Source organism: Meles meles, chromosome 5 (assembly GCF_922984935.1).
Source record: "Meles meles chromosome 5, mMelMel3.1 paternal haplotype, whole genome shotgun sequence".
NCBI lineage: Eukaryota > Metazoa > Chordata > Mammalia > Carnivora > Mustelidae > Meles > Meles meles.
Window position 1 is genome coordinate 117,130,028 of NC_060070.1, and position 17,224 is coordinate 117,147,251.

General features: G+C 39.7%; 1 protein-coding gene across 1 annotated transcript; it reads left to right on the plus strand.

Moving 5' to 3' along the window:
* The first annotated feature begins 201 nt into the window (after positions 1-201).
* On the plus strand, positions 202-16,338 carry DDX43 (DEAD-box helicase 43). The gene is made up of 16 exons (XM_046004053.1): positions 202-448; positions 2,449-2,504; positions 4,068-4,197; positions 5,197-5,328; positions 6,867-6,948; positions 8,038-8,194; positions 8,633-8,751; positions 9,159-9,269; positions 9,652-9,793; positions 10,758-10,858; positions 12,076-12,163; positions 13,572-13,699; positions 13,894-14,003; positions 14,722-14,860; positions 15,541-15,628; positions 16,222-16,338. Exons 1-16 carry the CDS (start codon positions 202-204, stop codon positions 16,336-16,338), a joined length of 1,947 nt encoding a protein of 648 aa, XP_045860009.1.
* The last annotated feature ends 886 nt before the right edge of the window (positions 16,339-17,224 follow it).

The window sequence follows — 17,224 nt, forward strand, 5'->3', positions numbered from 1 at the left end:
TCCCGCCCACGACGTCTCCTGCACCAATGGATGTGCGGCCAGGGCGGGGCGGGGCGGGGAAAGGGCCGGTCGAGCCGCGAGCGGGCTCCTTAAGTAGCGGCTGCGTGGCTGCACTAGTAGAAAAGTCTACGACGGCACGGTGGAGTGGTGTAGAGCCAGACGGGAGCGACGTCGGACGCGCCGGATCTTCCTCACGGAACCATGTCGAGGCAAGAAGGAGACGCTAACGCCTCCTCGTGGGTCGTTGCTTCCCGGCGAAACTCGGCATTGTTCCGTGCTCCGGAAAGGAGGCCGGCGGAGGACCCGAATCCGAGAGTTTCGGAGGCCCGTAGGGGCGGCAGAGGTGGCGGCTGGAAGAACTCCGGCCTCCAGCAACCTGTGACCGCGGGCCTCCGAGAACCGCCGCTTTGCTTTGGATTGAAGAACGTGTGGGTGGGCGCTGTGATCGGTGAGTGAAGGAGGATGGGTGTGTCGGGCAGGGCCGGGGGCGGAGCCTGGGCAAGGCATCCACGCCCCACTCTCCTCGCCTCCTATCAGCCGCCACTTAATGAGATTCAGGACTTGACCTGTGATATTCATAATACCTTACGATGCTGTATTAGTCATTTAATGCACATTTGATATTTCATGGAGACGATATTTTGGTAGAACAAACAGATGTATGAAATCTTTGGGATGAAAGGTCAAATCTTTTCACAGTTTACCCCAAAATGAACAACAAAGCAGTCCTGAGTATAGTCTGTTCCTCTGGGCACCACTTAGAGCCACTGAACAAGGTTTAGGATATTATAGGGTTGTTCAGACCTTTGGCCAGATCTTGCGCTTAGTTTCTTTTATTGAATATGATTCATCTGCTGAAAAACAGGATCTTTCTTCTTAGTATATCTTGAGTCTTACAAATTCACCTTTGAGAAACATTTAGAAACAATAGGAATAGAGGTTTGCCCCCTTCGTGGCCATTAAAACTGAGGATAAATTCCAACATTTCCCCTATTAGGTATGGGAGCTAATATTTTGTTTACCCTCTTAAACCTGGTTTAAAAACAACCACATTTTTTTTAGGCTGCGATTAAAATAGAGCATTAGGAGACTGACTGCTAGACCAGCTAGAGATTCAGTCTTCCTTCAAGAAGGCTCAGGCTCAAGGATCTGACAAGTGATGCTCCATAAGTGAAAGCCACTAGGTTTGCGCTAAAAATCACTCAACACTTATTGAGCTCCTGTGACAGTGCAGGCACAGTGCTAGAGGGCACCTGCTTAATGTTGGTCTGGAGCCACTTTTTTTCCCTTAGTGTGGTTAAAAAAAATTAAGCTTAATTTTAGGGTTACAGTGTGTGGTACAGTACTGTTAACTATAAGAACAATGTTGTGTGACAGAGCTGTAGAATGTCTTCATGTTGCCTGACTGAAACTACCCATTAAACAATTAACTCCCTATTTCCCCCTTTTCCCATCCCTGGAACATACCATTCTATTTTGTTTCTTTGTTTGACTACATTAGACACTTCCAAGAAGATCATGCACTATTTGCTTTTTGTGATTGGCTTATTTCATTTAGCATAACTGTCCTCTAGTTTTATTCATGTTACAAATGATAGAATTTACTTTTTTAAGGCCAAAATCTTCTCTAGCATGTTTATACCATGTTTCTTCATCTAATCATCTGTTGGTAGACCTTTAGCTTGGTTCTACCTCATGACTATTGTGAATAATGCTGTAATGAACATGGGAATCTAGATAGCTCTTTGAGATAGTGGTTTTGTTTCCTTTGGATATAGATCCATAAGTGGAATTGCTAAATCCTATGGTAGTTATATCTTTAGTTTTTTGGGGACCCTGCATGCTTGCACCAATTTACATTCCCACCAAGAGTGCACAAGGCTTCCCTTTTCTTCACATTCTCACCAACACTTATCTCTTGTATTTTTTAAGATTATTCATTTATTTGAGAGTGAGAGATCAGAGCGAGCGTGCATGAGTGGGGGGAAGGGGCAGAGGGAGAAGCAGATTCTCCACTGAATAGGGAGCCAGACACAGGGGTCTCCATCCCAGGACCCTGAGATCATGATCTGTGCCGAAGGCAGCCACTTAACTCACTCAGCCACCCAGATGTCCCTCTCTTGTATTTTTCTTTCTTCCCTTCTTCCCTCCCTCCCTCCCTCCTTCCTTTCTTCCTTTCTTTTCTTTCTTTTTTAAGATTTTTTTTTTATTTATTGGAGAGAGAGAGACAGAGATAGCGAGAGTGAGAAGCAGGTTCACTGCTGAGCAGGGAGCACAATTCGGGGCTTCATCCCAGGACCCTGGGATCAAGATCTAAGCTGAAGGCAGCCGCTTAATCAACTGAGCCACCCAGGTGCCCCACTCCTTTTAGCCATTCTAATAGGTATGAAGTGATACCCAATTGTGATTTTGATTATAACTTTGACAAAATTTTATTTTTAAAAATAGGTCGTGGGGGCTCAAAAATAAAAGACATCCAAAGTACAACAAACACAAAAATACAGGTAAGTCGTCTGAGATCTTAAATCCTCAAAGAGTGTAGTTCTTTTCTAACTCTAATTTTTGTTTAGCTGTTAATATAACGGTAGTGATTTAGTAGCAATGTAGTAATTTCACATACTGTGGTCCATTCCAGGTCCAGGTTTTGTGACTCCTGGAGGAAAAATCTTTACAGATAATCTCCACTGACAAATGAGGTCATTTGAGGGAATATTCATTACGTGCTTCGTGGCTCTCATGCACCCACTCCTTTGTTCCCAGTCTCAGCAGCAACATCATTCACCCAGTCTCCAAGCCGGGAATCTCCGATTACTTCCTGTTCCTTATCCTGTAACCAGTGCTTTCTGTTTCCTGTGTTTCTCAAGGAGAATCCCATCATTTGGGGTGTTCTCCCCTAACGGTTCACCCTGCTTCCAGTCTTACCCCCTTTAACCATTCTCTACCGTGACCAGGGCAATAATTGTGTTCATAATTCTTCTTTTCATGCATTAAAACTTCTTCTGATATCTCAGGGTCTTAAGAAGTCCAGACTTCTTAGCGTGGTCCACTTGATCCAGCTCCTTTTCCTTCACTCCCTCCTCTAACTCCCTCTTGAGTGTCGCCAGTGGACTCCTGCCACACTCTCTCCTATCTTAGCTGATAGAACTCCTGCTCATAAGGGAGGTCTAAGACCTCCTGCATCCCCATTCTAGGTAGATCTCTTTCTCATCTTCTCAGCATTAGTTTCAGCCTCATTTAAGAACTTCCACAGAGTTGTCTGTAAACAGTGCAAATGGCAAGCTCCGAATCACCAGTCAGACAGCATTTGGTACAGCAGTTTCTAGTTACTATTGAATCAGTGTGGGTATCTGAGATTATGTACACTGAAAGATGTGACTTGTAGATCTTAGCCTCCAAATGTCAGCCTTGTAGTAAGTTGGTTCCATTACCATAAACGTGGTGGAAGTAGGGCATCCCCTCAAGTTCAAGAGTTCCTGTAAGTAACCTGACAGTTCAGTCAGGTGGTATTTATACACCACAAAGACAAATCCCTACAGTTGTGCAAGATTTGACAAATTACAATTTGATAGTTAAGAGGACAGATTAACATCTTAATCTTCTAAAACGAGTTGCTGAATTTATTCTCTAGTGGTCACAGTAGCTTTTATTTACTTTTTTAAAAGATTTATTTACTTGAGAGAGAAAGAATGAGGGAGAGGGAGAGAGAATCTGAAGCAGACTCTACACTGAGCATAGAGGCCGACGTGGGACTCACTCCCACCGTGGTGGGATCATGACCTGAGCTGAAACCAAGAGTCAGATGTTTAACTGACTGAGCCACCCACGCACCCCTGTCACAGTAGTTTTTAAATTTAGATTGTCCTGCTCCTTTTCATCCAACCAGGGGGTGAATCTCAGGATAAATTTGTTGACTGTAGAATGCCCTCAAAAATTAGAAATTAAGACACTGATTGATAGCAATACTATTTTTCCTTTAAATTTTTATACTGTTTGTAGTTGAGTGATGTTTGGATGTGGGGGCCATGGTAAGGGGACTTCAGTCTCACCTATTTTTCTGCTGCATCTAGATAATAAAAGATCATTCAGAAGAAGCAGAGGTCAGAATCTTTGGCGACAAGGTGATGCAGGCGAAGGCCAAAACAGTGATAGATAATCTTGTTAAAAAACAAGAAAATTACAGTTCAAAACTCAGAACTGGTAAGTAATTTTTGCTTACTACATACAGCCTTGTAAAATTTTTAAAATTGCATTCAGTGTTATAAGGCATTATAGATGAGGCTTCTCTTGACAACAAAGCTTCAGATTGCCATCATTAAATCTTATCTGTTAGGGACTTATTTTTCTTTGAAATCCCAGAATACTGTTTTCCTCAAATTAAGACACTTAATCTCTGTGGTTAAGCCTAGCAGTTTTACTTTTAGCTGCAGATAGGTGAAAACAAAAATAACCTTTTAATACATTCACTATTAATGGTAGAAGAAGGATTAGTTCTGACCTTCTGATTCTATGGTCTCCTCCTCTCTAGAATGTGATTGACTTTGAAAACTGTCTAGTTATTTGGTATTTAAAGAATCTCTAGGGTACCTGGCTGGCTCAGTCAATAGAACATGCAATTCTTGATCTTCAGGTCATGAGTTCAAGCCCCAGGCTGGGTATAGAGTTTACTTAAGAAAAATCTCAGATTTAGTTAAAAACAAAACAAAAACAAAAATTCAGACCTGCTTGGACTAGAGAAAAAGCCATTATTGAGCCATTTCCAGAAGCAACGTGAAAGTAAAAAGAACTGCATCTTGGGTTCACATGGCAGCATTGCTTCATAGTGTTTCTTGGGAAGGGAACTTTAGGAAGCCTTTAAAACTCTTCATCTGTTAACCTGGGGTGACATCTGGCTCACAGGATTCTTATAAGCTTAACATGATTTATCAGCAAACACTAGGCTCTCCTATTTTCCTTCTCTTCAATAAATGTATTTTCCTCATTTATCCTCATAATCTGGTATTATCCTCATAAATATCCTCATAAATCTGGTAACTGACAAACCATGACTACTATTGTCATAGCATTGTAGTACTAAAACCCACATTTTATATTTTAAGCATTATTGTCTGGTTTTTAAACAAAATAGTAAAGTGGTTTGGGGGAATTTGTACAATTAGGATTTGTTTTGAAACTAATTCGATAAAAATATTTTAACAGATGTTGTTGCATTCCAACCTTCTGTTGGAAGAGATGTAAAGACAGATAGTAATGTTACAGAGAATCAGCCATTGATTGATTGGGATCAAATTCGAGAAGATGCTTTGAAATGGGGGAGAAAAAAGTGGGAAGGTTAGTGCTATATCCTAACATTTACATGTAGTATTGATGTATCACTTGAGGTGGGTTTTTTTTTTTAACCTCATGAGGTTTTTATCCTCTACAATGTCTTATTTCTAGTGATGAAATTAATATGAAAAATGATAACAAAGTATTAAGTGCTACAATTAGTCTCTAGGGCAAGATTTGTTTCTGTGTTGTCTGGGCTGTAATCTATGCTCTAAGTGGGAAATTAAAATACTATACTTAATATTTTGTCTTATTTGAGGTAACTCACAGCAGGAGTTTAATAAAATGGAAAGAAAATGGGGTATAAGGGGAAAATTAAGGCAATAAACATGCCAACCATAAGTCGTTTAACATTGTTGCCTACAGTTGAACAAAAATTGATCCTGGAGTGTCCTGGTTGACAGCGGCAAAATAAAAAGGGAAAACCATTTAATAAAGAAAGAAAAATAGTTCTTGAGAAGAGATTTGGGTTTGTTCATTTGCTTTAGTTTTAAACGAAAGTCTCACCTGGAATTATATATGGAGCGTTATGTTTCATCTTATATTCACTAAATTTCCGAGTAAATTCAGGTACTAATTCTGGCTATTAGAGTGAGGCGGCAACACAACCTTTATTTAAAATTTAAAAGCTAATGGACTGATAGTGACCAATAGTAACAATGACTAATTCAGGGGTCGGTCTATCTGCATGTTGTCACCAGGGCCACCTGGACAGGATAGGTGGGGAGATATGGAGTAGGGAGGCCAGAGAAAGGATTTAGATTCGGAGGAAGTTTGCGAGGAATATAAGAAAACAAAAAGTAGGGGCGCCTGGGTGGCTTAGTGGATTAAGCCGCTGCCTTCGGCTCAGGTCATGATCTCAGGGTCCTGAGATCGAGCCCCGCATCGGGCTTTCTGCTCCACAGAGAGTCTGCTTCCTCCTCTCTCTCTGCCTGCCTCTCTGTCTACTTGTGATCTCTCTCTCTGTCAAATAAATAAATAAAATCTTTAAAAAAAGAAAAAAGAAAACAAAAAGTAGCCTCAGAACGTGGAAAAAGAAATACTCTATTCCTAGACAGAAATGGGATAGACCGTCAAAAGAAAAGGAAAAAAAAATCAGTCTACTGTGTTTTAGAGAAGATTAATCAATTGGGATAATTGTCTTGTAAACCATACTTCCTTTCTTTTTTTTTCTATGAAAAAGTTATATTTATTATAAAACAAGTAATTTCATCCCAACTTAAGAATAATAGAAATTGTACCAAATACATACAGCTTTCTTTTTGACAACGGGTTTTTTAAAATTTTTTTATCTATTTTTTTCTTTTATATTAAAATTAATTATTAAAATTCTCTTTCTTGGGTAAAAAAATGTAATCAAAAGGTAAACTAAAACCGATTTCAGAGACTAGCATAAGCCTGACTGGCAAAGAACAGATATCTAAAATTGTAAGGGTGAATTTAATAAGTATTTTAGTTTGATTTCTGTTACTTTGAATAAGTTTCAATGAAGTGTAAATTCTGATAATTTATCGAAGTTTTAACTTTAATCTTTGTCCCAGGTCTACCGCCAATTAAGAAAAACTTCTATGTGGAGTCAGAAACAACAAGTTCAATGTCACAGGTGCAAATAGACACTTGGAGGTGGGTGCTTTTATTATTACCTTAAGTATTTGTATAGTTGCTGCTCATTAGGAAAAGCTTCAAAGTGATTACATTTGAAGGCTACGCCTCTTGGTGTTCACATAAACTTGATTGAATCCTACATGATATTTTAGAGTATTGCTATCCAATAAACCTTTCTGCAAAGATGGAAAAAGGGTGATATTTATGTCCAATAGAGCAGTCGTTATCTATATAGTTATTGAATACTTAAAATATGACTCGTATAATGGAGGAACTGAGTTTTCCATTTGAAATTTTAAAAGATTCATTTGGTTAGTGCCTGCTGTATTGGACAACACTTTTAGAGAATTATTTCTACAACTGTTGAAAATAAATTGATTTAATGCATTTCTTATTCTTCAGTGCTTACTATCTGGAATTAAAAGTCCTGACAGCAACATTTTTTTTTTCTCTCAAAGTCTGTTGTAAAACTAAGTATGGTATAGCAGAAAGAAGAGTTATTCTAGCTCAGACTTTGGGTAAGTAAGTAATGATCACCTGTCAAAGGAGAATAATTGCCAGTTAGCAGGATTGTTGAGGATAAGTTAAGAAAATATGTATGGAACTTTGTTCCATACAAATTTTTGTGTCTGCAAAGTCTGATTTGAATCATGAAGTATGCAATTTTCAGGCTCTATTCCCATTTCCATGAAATTTCACTGGCCCCTTCATAAAATGGAATTTTTTCCCCTCTTTTTTTTTTTTTTTAAGATTTTATTTATTTGACAGAGAGGCAGACCAGCAAGCAGAGGGAGAGGGAGAAGTAGGCACTCCACTGAGCAGGGAGCCCAACGTGGGGCTCGATCTCAGGACCCTAGGATCATGACCTGAGCTGAAGGCAGATGCTTAACGACTGAGTCACCCAGGCACTCCTTTTTTCCCTTTCTGATAACTATTCTGATTAGAAAAAGATGTGTTCACTTCTATTTTTTTGTGGTTACATCTTATTGTAACTTTACAGTTGCAGTTGAATTTCTAGATACGATGAGCTCTAATGCTGGCAAAAAATTCTGGCTTTGGGAATGAAGTGACTAAAGCCGCTAAGATTTGTTCTATTTTTCCTTAAAGGAAAGAAAATTATAATATAATGTGTGATGACCTCAAAGAAGGTGAGAAGCGTCATATACCCAATCCTACTTGTAAATTTGAGGATGCTTTTCAGTATTTTCCTGAGGTTATGGAAAACATTAAAAAGGCAGGCTTTCAAAAGCCAACCCCGATTCAGGTATGCTTTTTCCCCCTTTCTTTCTTTAATTCCAATATTCTGCTGACAGATCCCCCCCTCAAACAATATCTTTAATTTTTTAAAGATTTTATTCTTTTTTTGAGAGAGAATACAAGTGTGGGGGTGGGGAGGGCAGAGGGAGAAGCTGACTCCCCACTGAGCAGGAAGCCCACTGTGGGGCTCCATCCCAGGACCCCAGGATTGTGACCAGAACCCAACGCAGACCTTCACTGAGCCATGCGGGCACCACAATATCTGATTATTAGAAGTTAAATCAGCAAGGAGTAACATACCTTGTGAACATTCCCCCGAAACACCCCTGTACCACTGGTGCCTAGCACTTAAAAATGTTTATTGAAAGAAGTTTGGGCTTAGGAGAGGAGGGGCATGTGACTAAAAGATGCACTTTTAATTTTAATGTTGATCTTTCTTTTTTAGTCGCAATCATGGCCGATAGTTCTACAGGGTATAGATCTTATAGGAGTAGCCCAAACTGGAACAGGGAAGACATTGTCCTACTTAATGCCTGGATTTATACACTTGGACTCACAGCCTGTGTAAGAATTTCTGCAGTGGGGTTCTCTTTGTAGGGGGTTAGCAGATATGGATACCAAAAATGCAAGTTTCTTTTTTGTCTGTTGCATTGGTCAAAAAGTAATGCCAAGCCTCAGGGAAATGCACTTGTACCGTGGTGGTGAGGGTATAAATTGTCAAAACATTTTTAGGAAGCCATAGGTAGTCTGAATAGTGAAATACTAATGTTTAAGTTATCATTTCCAATTGTGTGAGACAATGTTGACCATGCTAAATGAAAAGGCTGGTATCTGAGCCCTTGGGAGTTCTTTTGTGTGCTGTTCTTCAGTATTTTTACATGTTTTGTAAATGTGTGTGACATCCATTGCCAAATTCTGAAATATACTATGTATCTGAATCAGGTACTTTACCAATTATTTTCTCTCCAAAGAATTAGAGGAGAAAGGAATGGACCAGGCATGTTAGTCCTTACACCTACCCGCGAATTAGCACTTCAAGTAGAATCTGAATGTTCTAAGTATTCATATAAAGGCCTTAAAAGGTAAGTCATCTTTGTCCATTCTTGCATCCGCATTTTAATAAACCCTAGTTTTTTACATTCTCCCTATTATTTTTCACACATGTAGAGAATCTGAATGGCTTACCATGGGTCAGGCATTGCCCCAGTCCAAATCAATGGTAGCCAGGGCAGTGAGGTCAAGTAACAGTGATGCAAATGTCGCTCTTGAGGACACATCATTGTGGGTTGATGCATATGGATGGTTTTGGAATGGGGCTAATGCTACCCAGAAGGTATCTGATACTCTTTCTGACTTACATGCTTTTTACTGTGTTATTTTATACCCAAAATGCTTTGGTTAGTTGGGATTTTGCTTTGTGATGGGACATTCCTTACCTGAACATGATCCAATTTTTTTTTTAAGTGTTTGTATATATGGCGGTGGAGATAGAAATGGACAAATACAAGATCTGAAAAAAGGAGTAGACATTATTATTGCAACCCCTGGAAGACTAAATGATCTACAAATGAATAACTTTGTTAACCTCAGAAGTATAACCTACTTGGTAATGATGGAGGGTTTGGGATACTGGGAGGAAGAACTGAACTTTTATTTTTTAAGATTTTATTTATTTATTTATTTGTCAGAGAGAGAGCGAGAGCGTGCGCACACACACACACACAAGCAGCCAGAGGCAGAGAGAGAAGCGGGCTCCCTGCCAAGCAAGGAGCCTGATGTGGGACTCGATCCCAGGACCTTGGGATCATGACCTGAGCCAAAGGCAGTGACTTGACTGACCGAGCCACCCAGGCGTCCCCCTCCCTTTTTTTTTTTAAGATTTTTAAGTGATCTCTACACCAAACCTGGTGTTCAAACTTACAATCCTGAGATCAAGGGTCACTAGCTCTACTGACTGAGCCAGCTGGGTGCCCAGAACTGAACTCTTATTAAAACAGTTCTTTAGAATTGTTGTCCATTTTATAATGGTTTCAAATCCTAGGGATAGTTTCCATTCCCTCTGGCATGTTAAAATAAGGATTTTGAGAATTCTATTTTAGTTTTGTTTTTTTTTTATAAATGTTGGAGAACATAGAGATATATAAAAGAAAATTAAAATCCACATGGATTTGGTTTTTTTTTACTTTTATTTTTTTAAAGATTTATTTTAGAGAACACATGCAAGTGGGGCGGGAGGGGATGGTGGGTGTGGCACAGAGGGAGAGGATCTCAAGCAGACTCCTGCACTGAGCCTAGAGCCCATTGTGGGGCTCAGTCCCCAAACTCCAAGGTCAGGTGCCCCTCCATGGGGATATTTAAGACATTTACAGTTTTTCTTAGATCTAGAAACTGTTAGCCAACTTAAAGAATCAAGTCAGTCTATTACAACTCTAGATCACTTTGTCTTGAAGAAACTAAAATAGTGGCTTAAGTAATAGCGGAAATGAGAGAACAGTTCCCTTACCATAGTATTCTGTTCATAAAGAGCACATTTCCCATATCTAAGGTAGCCGTTGTCAATTTTGATGCAGGTACTAGATGAGGCCGACAAGATGCTAGATATGGGATTTGAACCCCAGATAATGAAGATTTTATTAGATGTGCGCCCAGACAGGCAGACTATTATGACAAGGTAGGTGTATGCCTAACTGTTAGTCTGTAAAATAGAAATCGGTGGCCTGAACTCTATTCTTTTGGATTTCCAGAGGATTTTAGAGCATTGCTTAAAGGTGTCTTGAGATCCCCAGGTAAAAGGCTTGTCATCACTTAGGAATAGCAACTCAGTGTAACTGCGGAACAATGACTGGGTTTCCTAAGTTATAGACAGAGATTTTTTTGCGTGTAACAGACATTTTTTTAAAAGATTGATTTGCCAGAGAGAACAAGCGAGAGAGCACAAGTGGGGGGAGCCTCAGAGGGAGAGGGAGAAGCAGGCTCCCAGGGAGCCTGATGTGGGGCTCAAACCCAAGACTCTGGGATCATGATCTGAGCGGAAGGCAGATGCTTAACTGACTGAGCCACCAGGCGCCCCACAGAGATTTCTATAAAAACCTAAGGGGGACCTCTCCTTGGAGAGGAGATTTTATTTCATAGTGGTGGCCTCAAATTTGAATGATTACCTGTCCTTAGAGATAAACCTTTGATTGCCAAGTAACTTTTTTGCCCAATATAAAACTGAAAAAAAATGATTGTGACTTAAATACAGACTGATCTATAGACTATTATCTCCTGGGCTTATATGACCTATGTGTCATTAACATAAAAAAGAATAGTATATAATTGGGGAATACATTAAATTTCCTCACTTGTTTTCTTTTTAATACCACCCTCATTTGCTTTTTTACTAACATTCCCGTTATTGTAATTCCTGTGAAAGTATAAAAGGTGATTGCTTTCGTAATATATAGATGAAAAACATTTTAATTTATATGTCCTTTCATCAGTACACTTCATATGCCTTTATTTTGCATTTGCATTTGGTTTTTTGCCTGTTGACAATGAATGCTAACAAAATACTAGGGGTTTTTTTTCTGTTTTTCTTTAATGAAGGCCAAGAAAAAACTAATTTATGAATTCATTTTAGATGATTAGAATTTAGGTTAGAATTTAAGGTGTAGGTCCCCTTTACCTTATACACCTGTTTATTAAACTTATTTAAAAGTTTCATGTAGTAGCTTTGTTATAGTTGAGCCATTCTTTGTGAAATATACATTGTCTGTAAAGTCTCCCTTATTTAAAAGTACTCAGGGTGTCTTTCATGGGTAATCTGGTTCATAGCATCCTTGGAAAAACTTAGTAATATTTGATTTATAATACAATTTTAACATTTATATCATGTTTTATTTCCAGTGCAACATGGCCATATGCTGTCCGTCGCCTTGCACAGTCTTATTTGAAAGAGCCAATGATAGTATATGTTGGTACTTTGGATCTAGTGGTAAGCTTGTTTATTATTATTATAAAAATATTTATTATGAAAATTTTAGTTACTTTGTGTTTTGGGTATCTCCTCTGCCTGCTCCCTAATTATAAAGACTCTAGATACATATGATTTTATTCATAAATAATTCAGGATACATCTAAGACTAACTTTTAACATCTCAAGTTTAAAATTTTAATAATCCCTTAGTACCATCAAATATCCGTTTCTTATTATTTTCCCGATATCTCATTTTTGTTTAATCCTGTTAAAATCAGGTTCTAAACAAGGTTAATGTAGGTATATGTATGTAAGTCTGGGGTTGTCTTTTGGTGAAGTCATGATGGATCATTGGGTTCAGATGTCAGTAATTATATGATTCATGAAGGTCTCTGGTATGTATCCCCTCCATTATAAAGTTATCTAGCCTTTCCCTTAATTGAGATCCGAACTTTCAATTAATCATTTTTTTTTAAGTGTATTTGTTTGACAGAGACACAGCGAGAGAGGGAACACAAGCAGGGAGAATGAAAGAGGGAGAAACAGGCTCCACACCGAGCAGGGAGCAGGATGCTGGGCTCCATTCTGAGACCCTGGGATCATGACCCCAGCCCAAGGCAGACACCCAACAATTGAGCCACCCAGGCACCCCTCAATTAGTCGTTATTGAAAAAAATGACCTTTTACTTAATCATCAGTAATAATGAAAGGTCATTGCCAAGATTCATTTCATCAGATTTCATGAAAAGTGAGGCTAGAGATGTCATTCTTTACTTTCATTAAATGCTATTAAAACCTATTTTAGGGGTGCCTGGGTGGCTCATTTGTTGGGTGTCTGCCTTTGGCTGGTGTCCTGATCCCAGGGTCCTGCGATCAAGCCCCACATCAGATTCCCTGCTTGGCAGAAGGCCTGCTTCTCCCTCTTCCACTCCCCCTGCTTGTGTTCCCTCTCTCACTGTGTCTCTTTATCAAATCTTTAAAAAGAAATAATAAAAATAAAATCTGTCCTATCTCTGGGTTAAAAAATTATATCAATGATATTTTGAAATTTTGCATTAAGTTGTCAAAATCCTGAGTGGAAATTCTTGTATCCTAAGCTACTCATCTTCCTTTATTGTAAGGACTGTACCCAAATTCATGATGAAAGTTTGGCCTTACTCCATGGTTCTTTTCCAAAAATAGTAAGCAAATTACTTTAAACGCACTGCCAAGCATTCCAAGTTTCCAGCTCAGATTGGGTGAATGAGCAAGAAGCAAAAGGCTGAGCTACAAGTCTTTGAGTAGGTACAGGTCATTTTGCAAGGACCTGCCTCTTCCTTGTTAGCAGTTTATTAAAACTTAACCAGGGATAGAAATAGATGTATTCTGAGCCAATGTATAAGGTTTGCCCATCAGTTTTGATGTACTGTGATCTTTATTCCTTTAGGCAGTAAGTACCGTGAAACAAAACATAATTGTCACCACGGAAGAAGAGAAACGCTCTCATATCCAAACTTTTCTAGAAAGCATGTCTCCCAAAGACAAAGTCATAGTGTTTGTCAGCAGAAAAGCTGTGTAGGTATTTTTCTTTTACATCCTTAAATCATTCAGTCAATTTGTTTAGCATTAGCTCTCTTTGCATACTAATTTCAAAAGGGGGATGCATGCATTCTAGCATGTTAATTCAGTCTTTTACTAATACAAGTAAAACTAGTGAATTGCTGGTGGCATCAGAAGAAGCACTTCAGAATCCCTGTCTTTTGCTTCAGGGCTGACCACCTATCAAGCGACCTGATTCTACGACATGTATCAGTAGAATCCCTTCATGGTAACAGGGAGCAGAGTGACCGAGAGAGGGCATTAGAAAACTTCAAAACAGGTATATTTATGCAAGTTGTTACTTGTTGCCGCTGAAGGGTGTGAGGCCTGGGCATGGCTGAGTGGAGCCCGTTTGTAAGATCTGTCCTCAGCTTGCAGAGCCCAAAATATACTGGTAAGAGCTCTGAATAGTAATCAGATCTTCAGAACCATACAAATTCAAAGAGCAAATATTTCAACCTGGATATCAAGGTAATAATTTGCGATGGGGTTATTTTCATTAATTTCCCTGCAAGGCATAGATCTTCGTGATGTGGTTCAGGTGATTGAGGGGTTGGTTGCTGAACCATGGTCTGTTCTGTGTTGTAATTCGCCAGCAGTTCATTTTTTTTTTTTTAAGATTTTATTTATTTATTGGACAGAGAAATAGAGCACACAGGTAGGCAGAGCAGCAGGCAGAGGGAGAAGGAGAAGAGAAGCAGGCTCCTTGCTCAGCAGAGAACCCCATGCAGGGCTGTATCCCAGGACCCTGAGACCGTGACCTGAGCCGAAGGCAGAGGCTTAACCCGCTGAGCCACCCAGGTTCCCCATAATTCGCCAGCAGTTTAAAAGAAAGTCTATAAATGCCCCTTTCTCATTTTCACTCTCCGAAGTGCTTTAATACTAAAAATAACTGCTCGCCTAATTAGATATTAGGGGAAGATTATAATTTTCTGCTATGTCTTGGGTTGGTTTACACCAGCATGTATATGCATGTATATTTTGGTTTTATTCTTTAGGTAAAGTAAGAATATTGATTGCCACAGACTTGGCATCTCGGGGGCTTGACGTCCTTGACATCACACACGTCTATAACTATGATTTCCCCCGGAACATCGAAGAATACGTGCACAGAGTAGGGCGCACCGGAAGGGCAGGGTAAGTCAGCACAGTCTACCTGTGAAAGAAGCCAACTTTGGGGTGCCTGGGTGGCTCAGTGGGTTCAGCCTCTGCCTTTAGCTCAGGTCATGATCTCAGGGTCCTGGGATCGAGTCCTGCATCGGACTTTCTGCTCGGTGGGGAGCCTGCTTCCCCCTCTCTCTCTGCCTGCTTCTCTGCCTACTTGTGATCTCTCTCTCTGACAAATAAATAGATAAATAACATCTTAAAATAAGGAAAGAAAGAAAGAAAGAAGCCAACTCTCACTACACTGTTCACAGGCTATTCTTAGCCAGAAACCGGCTTTTCTATTGCCTATGAATTGTCTGGGCTGCCTGACGTGCTACTTTATCCTTGTCTTAACTGGCCTGTTCCCGAGTCAGCCAGACCCACTGATGAGCTGCAGCTGTTTCTTATTGCAGTCTCTGCTTTCTATCTGTCACACTGAGCCACTGAGAGCACTACTATCAAATCCCCCACAAGCACACTGTTTAACAGCTCCAGATTATTGAGTTCTAAATGGCTGTTTGAGTGATGCTAACTTTTAATATATAATACATATTTGGGCTTATGAAAAAGTTGTGGTTTAGCTATTTATAATGTTTTGCTAACTGAACCATGAGTATAAATCAGAAATCAAATTACATGAGTTCCTTCCCCCGCACCCCACTCTTTTATAGGAGGACGGGGATATCTATTACTCTCCTCACTAGAAACGACTGGAGGGTTGCTGGCGAGTTAATTAATATTCTGGAAAGAGCACAACAGGTGAGATTATCCAACTTAGAACTCTACCTTGTATCACTTTTCCAATGTCCAGATAATCTCATTGATTCCAAGTATAGGCTTACTGTGTACCAGGGTGAACTGATGTTAAACATGTTATGAGGGCCATAGCATGGCAAAGACAAGGAGCTGTAATCCAGAATTAGGGAGCCTAATCTAATGGGAGTAAGCAGCAGTGGGAATCATAGTGCGAAAGAAGCCGGTGGAGTGGAGGTTGGGAGAATTGTTGTACAAGAATGGGATACAGATTCCAGCAGGGGAACATATTCAGGCCCAACAGACAGAATGCCCCGGAATGTGGCACCAGTTAACGCCTGTTCAGGGCCCTGAGAAGCAACTGAGGGGCCATATGAGCAGGGAGTGGTAGCGTCAGGGAAGTTGAAGATCAGTCTGGTTTTCTAGCTGCAAGATAGATTTCAGAGCTTAGCGTGCAAGGAGACACATTTTGTTGTTGGAAAGATGTCACAAAACTGGGGAGATTTTGTGACTGAGATGACTTGAAAGTATTTTAGCATATTGTAGAAAAGCTGTTAACAGAAAGAAAAATCTCCTAATAACACATTCAATGTTTTCAGAGTATCCCAGAGGATCTTGTGGCAATGGCCAAGAGGTATGAGGCGAATAAACTGAAAAAAGAAATGGAGAAAAAATTGGGGAAACCCCAAGGAAAACCCCAAAAGTTTTATTATTAATGTCCTTATTGAAAAGTGGTACCAGCCTATGAGAAGAGGTAAATAACACTTTCAAATTTTGGACTTTCAAATGCCTGCATTCCTTAACTACATTGTTGGTGTGTTCATTGAAATCGGCATTATTTCTAAGAGTCATTAACATAAATTATTCAGGATAATTCTTTACCTATTACCTAAATTCCAGTTAATATTTTTTTTTTCCTTTTAAAGATTTTACTTATTAGAGAGAGAGAGAGTGCACAAGCAGGAGGCAGGGGGAGAGGGAGAAGCAGACTCTCCACCAAGCAGGGAGCCCAATGCAGGGTTTGATCCCAGGACCCTGAGATCATGACCTGAGCTGAAGGCAGAGGCTTAACCGACTGAGCCATGCAGGTGCCCCCAGTTAATATCTCATTTAGAGTTAGAAGTATTAATTCAGGAGTGGGCAAATGTGCCATGTTCATGGCAGCTTTACTCATAATAGCCAAAAGGTGAAGGCAACTCAGGCATGAATGGATAGATAAACAGGTTGGCCTGTCAAGGGGAATTCTGACCTGAGGCACAACATAGGTGAACTGTAATGACACTACTGAGTGAAATAAGCCGTCAAGGATAAATACTGTGTAATCCCACTTACATGAGATACCTAGAGTTATCAATTCACAGAAGCTGAATGGTTTTCAGGAGCCAGTGAAAGGGAGAATATGGAGAGATGTTTAATGCATATAGATTGTCAGTCTTTCAAGATGAAAAATATTCTGGAGGTTATGGAACAGTGAATATACTGCACACCAAACTGTATATTTAAATGGTCAGGGTGGCAAATTTTTATGTGAATTTTATCAGTTTAAAATTCAAAGGCCTGGGAACCGCAATTTACATTTTCTCTTTTTCAGATCTCAAGATA

What these genes read in the sequence shown, in the direction of transcription:
- DDX43 (XM_046004053.1), top strand. Translation starts at nt 202, where the DNA reads ATGTCGAGGCAAGAAGGAGACGCTAACGCCTCCTCGTGGGTCGTTGCT. An exon ending in AGGCAGACTATTATGACAAG is followed by an intron (nt 10,859 to 12,075) that starts GTAGGTGTATGC and finishes TTTTATTTCCAG; the next exon opens with TGCAACATGGCCATATGCTG. An exon ending in GGGCGCACCGGAAGGGCAGG is followed by an intron (nt 14,861 to 15,540) that starts GTAAGTCAGCAC and finishes ACTCTTTTATAG; the next exon opens with GAGGACGGGGATATCTATTA.